Source organism: Melampsora larici-populina (genome assembly GCF_000204055.1).
Source record: "Melampsora larici-populina 98AG31 unplaced genomic scaffold MELLAscaffold_127, whole genome shotgun sequence".
Taxonomy (NCBI): Eukaryota; Fungi; Basidiomycota; class Pucciniomycetes; order Pucciniales; family Melampsoraceae; genus Melampsora; species Melampsora laricis-populina.
The window spans coordinates 71,565-77,470 of NW_006768891.1; the positions used below are offsets into that span (position 1 = coordinate 71,565).

Here is a 5,906-nt window from a genome sequence, read left to right on the forward strand (position 1 = left end):
CAGATTTGGGGTACTGAGGCTTTCGATTGTAATTCCGCGATGTCGAATTCTTCCGCCGCCTCCATAGTTATGGTGGAAATCTCTTGTAAACTCAGAGCCGTTGGTGCTCTTCGCTGCCTCTGATTTTCAAAAGGAAATTTGAATGTTCTGTATCCCGATCTTAATTCGCAGAATTGTTCTGTCCCCAGGTATATCATAAATTTAAAGGCGTTCAAATCCTTGCACCCCAGCACTGGATATTTCAGTACTATGTCTTTCACTACTAGAAATTCTGTAGTAATAAAGCATGGTTTCGTCTCGTGTTCCAGTTTGACTGGTATGTTGATCTTCCCTAGCACATACCCGGCGTTTTCGGAGTCCTTCGCAGGTCTCATATCTGCTTCCCATCGTGGGCAGCAAATTCGTAAGTGCGAGACTGGTATCTTCGATGACAGGGTACTGGTGTCGAGTCCTAAAGAATCTTTGATGCCATTAATTGAAATTGATACGAATAAACTAGGATCTATTGCGTCTATCTCGAATTTCTCGATAAATGGGGGGTAGTTACTTTCGACGTGCTCGGCTTCTGCTATGTGTAGGTTATGCGCGAGTTCCTCCAGTGATATGTTACCTTCCTCAGCTAGGTCTGTAGAGTCTGTATCTGTATCATACTCTACCAGCTCGTCATCATCGCTTGTTCTGTAGAACATGTTGATATTATCAATTCAAAGATCGTTCTCATCTTCGCTGGTTTCTGAGGATGGGTCTGAGTCGTCCTCCAGATCTTTCTTAACCTCTGTCTCAGTATCTGACTCGTTCAAGTCTACGGCGTTTATTGCTTTTTTATCGAACCTTGGTTTTCGATCATCCTCCCGTTTGAAGAACGGCTTCTCGCGAGGTTTAAAGCCTGTCGGCCTATCTTTTGGCTCTTTGGAACCGTGTTCCTTACGATCGTCCCTCTGTTTGTAGTTAGAGGTTGACGCCGACTCGTTCGTGAATCTTTTCGAATACGCTGTCTTATGTTTACCGATGGAAGTATGTGTCACTACTTCCTCGAAGATAGCCATAAACATCTCATAGTTCGAATGGTCTGTGATCCGCGACTGGACAGCGTGTTCTATGTCGCCATGACATAGACCCAGGATCTTATCGATTTGTTCTGAGGTTGTTAGCGACGGCCAAGCTGCTACCATTCGTCTCCGCTGTAGTAGGAGCCACGCGAGGGGTTTCTCTCGGTGTTCCCATTTGAATACGTCTCTGTCAAACGCTGTGGACATTCTACGTTTCCATACGTTGGTGCCGTACATTGCCTTGATCAACACTTTCCAGCGTGCCCAGCTGCTCGGTCCTTCTGTGGATCTCTTGCTTGTGTACCAAGCTCTTTCTGAATGTGTCATGATAATCGCTAGCTTGCAGGTGATTGTCGAGTCTGGCATGCCCGTATCCTGCTGGGTGTTGTCTATCCATTCTATCCACTCGAGGTGGTTGTACTCGCCTTCCCCGCTGAACTTGGGCCAGTCCCTAACGGGTGGGTAGTCTTTTTGTAGTTGTTTGACAATGGCTTGTCCTACCGACTCGTTGGATCTCTTATCGTCTGTGTTCAACTTTGAAATGTTCGGCGCTGGATGTGTTGGCATATTGATATCTAGTTCCCTGCCTGCCGGCTGTTGTGGCTGATGCATCGCTGGGAACTCATGGGCGAATGGGTTATTGCTCAATATCACTGGCTCATTTGCCACCGGTATGTGCTCTCTATGTGAGTAAGTGCTTGTACCGTTCTGGTTGTTTGTCCGTTCCACCATGGATATCAGTCGGTTCACATTTCGTTGTATGTGCTCTGTCCTCTGGATAGTGGAATCCAGTTTCTCGCCCACTACGCACATCAGTTCTCCCAGATGTTTGAAGAATACTTCGCTGTGCTCTTTTTGCGAGTGTAGTAGGTGCTGTAAGTTACTTGTCAAGTTTGTTTGATGGTCGTCTAGTACAATGGCTATTGCACTGATGTCTATGTTGTTATTCATATGGAGAATACTATGTCAAATCTCTTCAAAGTTTTCATTCATCTCCTCATTCATGCTTTCTACTCTATTTTCCCATTTGGAATTTAATGTCGCTATTGTTTCCTCCAGCTTACCTGCTATATGAGATTGCAAGGTTTTTATTGTCTCATGCATACGAAGTTCTCCATCTGGAACTGATACATGTGATTTTGGTGACGTTGTCTCACTGCGTATCTTCAACGCTGAAAATTTGTTGTTAAGACTGAGTTCTTTGTCCGGGGACAAGGGGTTCATTTTTAGCGGTCTAACGTCCACTGGTCCCGCTAAAAGAAATGGCGAAATTTCATTCTCAGTTTCTCGAAGTATTTCTTCAATACTTTTAGTTTTCTTTACCGAGTCATCAATCATTGTACGGGGACAAAGCATATTGTCCAGAGCTTGCTGCTTAAGTGGTTCAACTCTCTCACTGATCTTGGTAAAGGGGATCACGTGCTCGATTGTAGAAAATTGCTGTTCTGAGATATTACTAGTCTTAGTCAAGGGTTTTAACCTGACATTTTCTTCGGTCTCAGGGTGGGGATTTCTGGGTGGCATGCTAATCTTACCCTTCTCAGTCATTGAAACAGGACTACAGGCTTTTTCGAAAACATGATTTTTCGGAGACACAACCTTTTTACTTAAAAGAGTGGAAGTAACGTCATTCTGTTCAGACGGCGGGGTTATGTGGGGTACAACTTTTTGGATTGGAACATTGGTTTCGCTCGCAGGCGTAGGATTCATGACAAGGGGTACACTTAAGACATCCTGACTATTTTCATAAACAACGCGGCGGGAAGCGAGAAAAGGACTAGGAGTTGTAATGAAAGTCTTCTGCTCTAGTTGGACGGACCCGGTTGATCTTGGGTCTGTACAAAGGGGGACTTTCCTTTGTTCTTCTGGGACTTGTTGATCCCCTTGATTGCTCGGTAATAGGCTCGGCTGAAGGACAACATCGACTGCATGTTGTTCTGTTCTTCTTCTACGTGAGCTGGTTTCTGATATGGCTCTTTCTGGGCTTTTTGGTGATTCTTGCGGATCGGTCCTGCTGACGAGGTGGATTGTTTCGGTTCTGGGATAGGTTGCGATGCCGGCGTGGTTTTCGGGTTCGTACCGATGAAGCCGTGACTTGTTCTCGCTTTGAACTTGAGTTCCTCGGAGTATGGGTTCCAACCCAAGGACCTCTTCAGCACTTCTTCCTCGCCCAGGAGCATCGTCAAGCTGTTGTGACTGTTCTTCCACAAGCTGAGATAGATCATGATGGCCCTGGTATTGTTCGGGTTCGTCTCTTGAGCCTTTCTCCAGTTGATGAAGTTCTTCTCGTGGAGGGACATGAGGAGTCTCTCTTCCTCCGAGGTTATGGTCGGTGGTAGCTGATCTGATGCTTGATCTTCTTGCATGAGGTCGTGCTGAGGTAGGACCGACTGAGCTGCATCTTTTGGAGGTATCTGAGTATGACGGTCGGCCGAGTTTCTCTTCGATAGCTCGAACTCGGTCAGATTTTCTAGGAGGCATTCCGATATGTTAGTTAATTCAACTTTCCGAAGAACAGAAAACTAAAATAGGTAGGTAAGAAAGAAGATAATGTACCAGGGTGATCTGTGGTACCAATCTTCTCCAATCCAATAGTCGTTATCTCGGTAGTCGAGGTGGTGGTCGTACGAGGTATAGACTGATTAAGTGACGTTCTTAGTTGAATCTTCGGTAAGATTGATAGGATTGGCTTGCGAACCTTTCCTACTACGGTGTTCGGGAGCTGGTTGGTCTGTGTTTCCGGAGGTTGAATGCCCTGCTCCGGTAGATTCACTTCGAGGTAGTATGTATTTGATTAAAAAAGAAGACTGTACTCGTCTTTTGAGATGATTTTTTAAGTAGGTATATGCTTACTTTCGTGTCCTTTCGGCAATCTCTAACTGTATAACTTTTTCTATAAGTTTTCCGACTTGTCGAGAAAGTTCTAGCAGATCGTGCTTCAAGGTGATCAGTTCCTTTGATTGATCGATTTTGAAAAGAGTTTGTTATGGATCGTTTTGAAAACTGAACGTTTTCTTTTTACTTTGGTTAGTTCTCGGGTCTGCTAACACTCGATGAGGCCCCCAATTGTCAGGGTGGCACTTACGCTAGTCGTGTAAGTCTAGTTTAAACTAGTAATCCTGACAACAATCCTATTGGATACGTAGGATTGATAAGATCTATATTTATTTAACAAAAATAAACACAGATGTTAAGAAGCGTGATGGTCTGTAAGATTAAGATTTTATCAAATAGACTTTTGCCACGGCCTACTGCAGATAATAGCAGAGTTGAACTGGTCAGGTCCTAGGCCGAGGAGTTTTCTCAAAGAACTGAAGTTCTAAGAGATGCCTGGGTAAACCGCAGGGATCTTGACAACTTTGGGTTGCAAGAACAATGGTACGTGACCAAGTAGAGTTTTACTGTCTCGAAAACAGGGACAATAAAAGGAAAAGGAGGAGCTTTCGAATTACTACTTACGCCTTCCAAGAGTAACACTTAAGGCTGACACTTCTTGATGGATTTACAGAACTTCTTTTCTTAAAGCGGGTGGAACTATTCTCGATTAACGAGTGGATAGCTGGACTGGGTGCTTGGTGAAAAATGTGCTGAAGAATAAGTTGATGGTAAGAAGGTGTCCTTCCTCTGATTGCTGGGAGAGTTCCTGCTTTTATAGCTTTCTCCTCGTAGTGGCTAACTAGTGGTTTCCCTCCAGGGATCGTATTACACTTCCCAGTTGGGAAGCTCTTGCGGCTGACTCGTGGTTCTTGGCCAGAATGGGAATCGTACTGTTCCTCTGATTGGTTAACTCGTGGTAGCACCCAATTGGGACATGGTACAGTATTCCATTAGGAAACGGGTTAGGGCTTATGGTATTATCGCTGTTCATCTCACCGTATCTTTCAAACGGGGTTTTTGCTTTATTGATCGAATAACTTATTTGTTTGCCTTTGAGACTAGGCACGAGGTGTTTTTATTATGGAATAGTATGTTCCAGTGGTTACCTTTGAGACTAGGTACACGGTGTATATATATTTTTGTTTAATGGTTTTTTTGTTTATTAATTGTAAATCTTATTATTGCATAAATGGTTTTCGTCGTTGTCTTTGAAACTAGACACAAGTTGTGTTTCTGGAGATAAGAGAAAACATGTTAAAGAGAAATATATGTTTTGTTTTTCATTTATAGGTGTAGCTTCTTTGGCTCTAACTAGTGTGAGCTCGGGGGCTGACAAGACTCCTCAAGGTCAATGAAGGTCTGGAGCTAGTGGAGTCTCACCCACTTGAGTTGGTCCTGCCCTGCAATTCACGTGGTGGGCGCGGTGTGATTGGCCTGCCTCAGGGGCATGCCTTTGAGGCAGGCCCTGGGCAGGCCTTTTGGGCTTGATTTTGGGGCTGGCGTGCCCTTGTTAGGTTTAGGCTGGTTTAGGTCTATTCCGTCCAGTTACTGTTTGATTATGGGTGGGAATTTTTGTTTAACATCAATAATATTTTTAATTCACACCTCAAATTGTTCTACTTACAACATATCCCTGATCTCCAAGTCACTATCAGCTACTATTGAGTTAGATAGGGGTCCAAGAACAAGGATTGGGATGAGGATGAGCTTTTTGATTGTTAAATTTCATGACTGTTGATGGGATGTACATGAGTACTGTTATGAAATAATTAGGTATGCTATGTCTGATGTTGTTTGAGCATTTTTTCCCACCTACTTTGCTTTTTTGGGGGTTTTAACACCTTAGAGGCACACCTAAGCGCCCCTACCATAGGCGTGCCTTCGGAAATATCAAAATATGCGCCCAGGCCTGCCCCAAATTCAAAACACGCGCCCACCACATGACCTGCAATGTAAGTCCATTTGATCTTCTTTCAGGAT

The 5,906-nt window shown here is 44.1% G+C and overlaps 1 protein-coding gene across 1 annotated transcript; it reads right to left on the reverse strand.

Annotated features, from left to right (window-relative positions):
* Nucleotides 1-201: 201 nt before the first annotated feature.
* Nucleotides 202-4,877, reverse strand: MELLADRAFT_114232 (uncharacterized protein; the record flags this gene model as incomplete). The annotated part of the gene is made up of 9 exons (XM_007419095.1): nt 202-271; nt 343-678; nt 832-1,388; nt 1,551-1,984; nt 2,114-3,519; nt 3,554-3,780; nt 3,903-3,942; nt 4,509-4,794; nt 4,838-4,877. The coding sequence occupies 9 exons, from the start codon at nt 4,875-4,877 to the stop codon at nt 202-204; spliced, it is 3,396 nt and encodes a 1,131-aa protein (XP_007419157.1).
* Between the last annotated feature and the right edge of the window lie 1,029 nt (nt 4,878-5,906).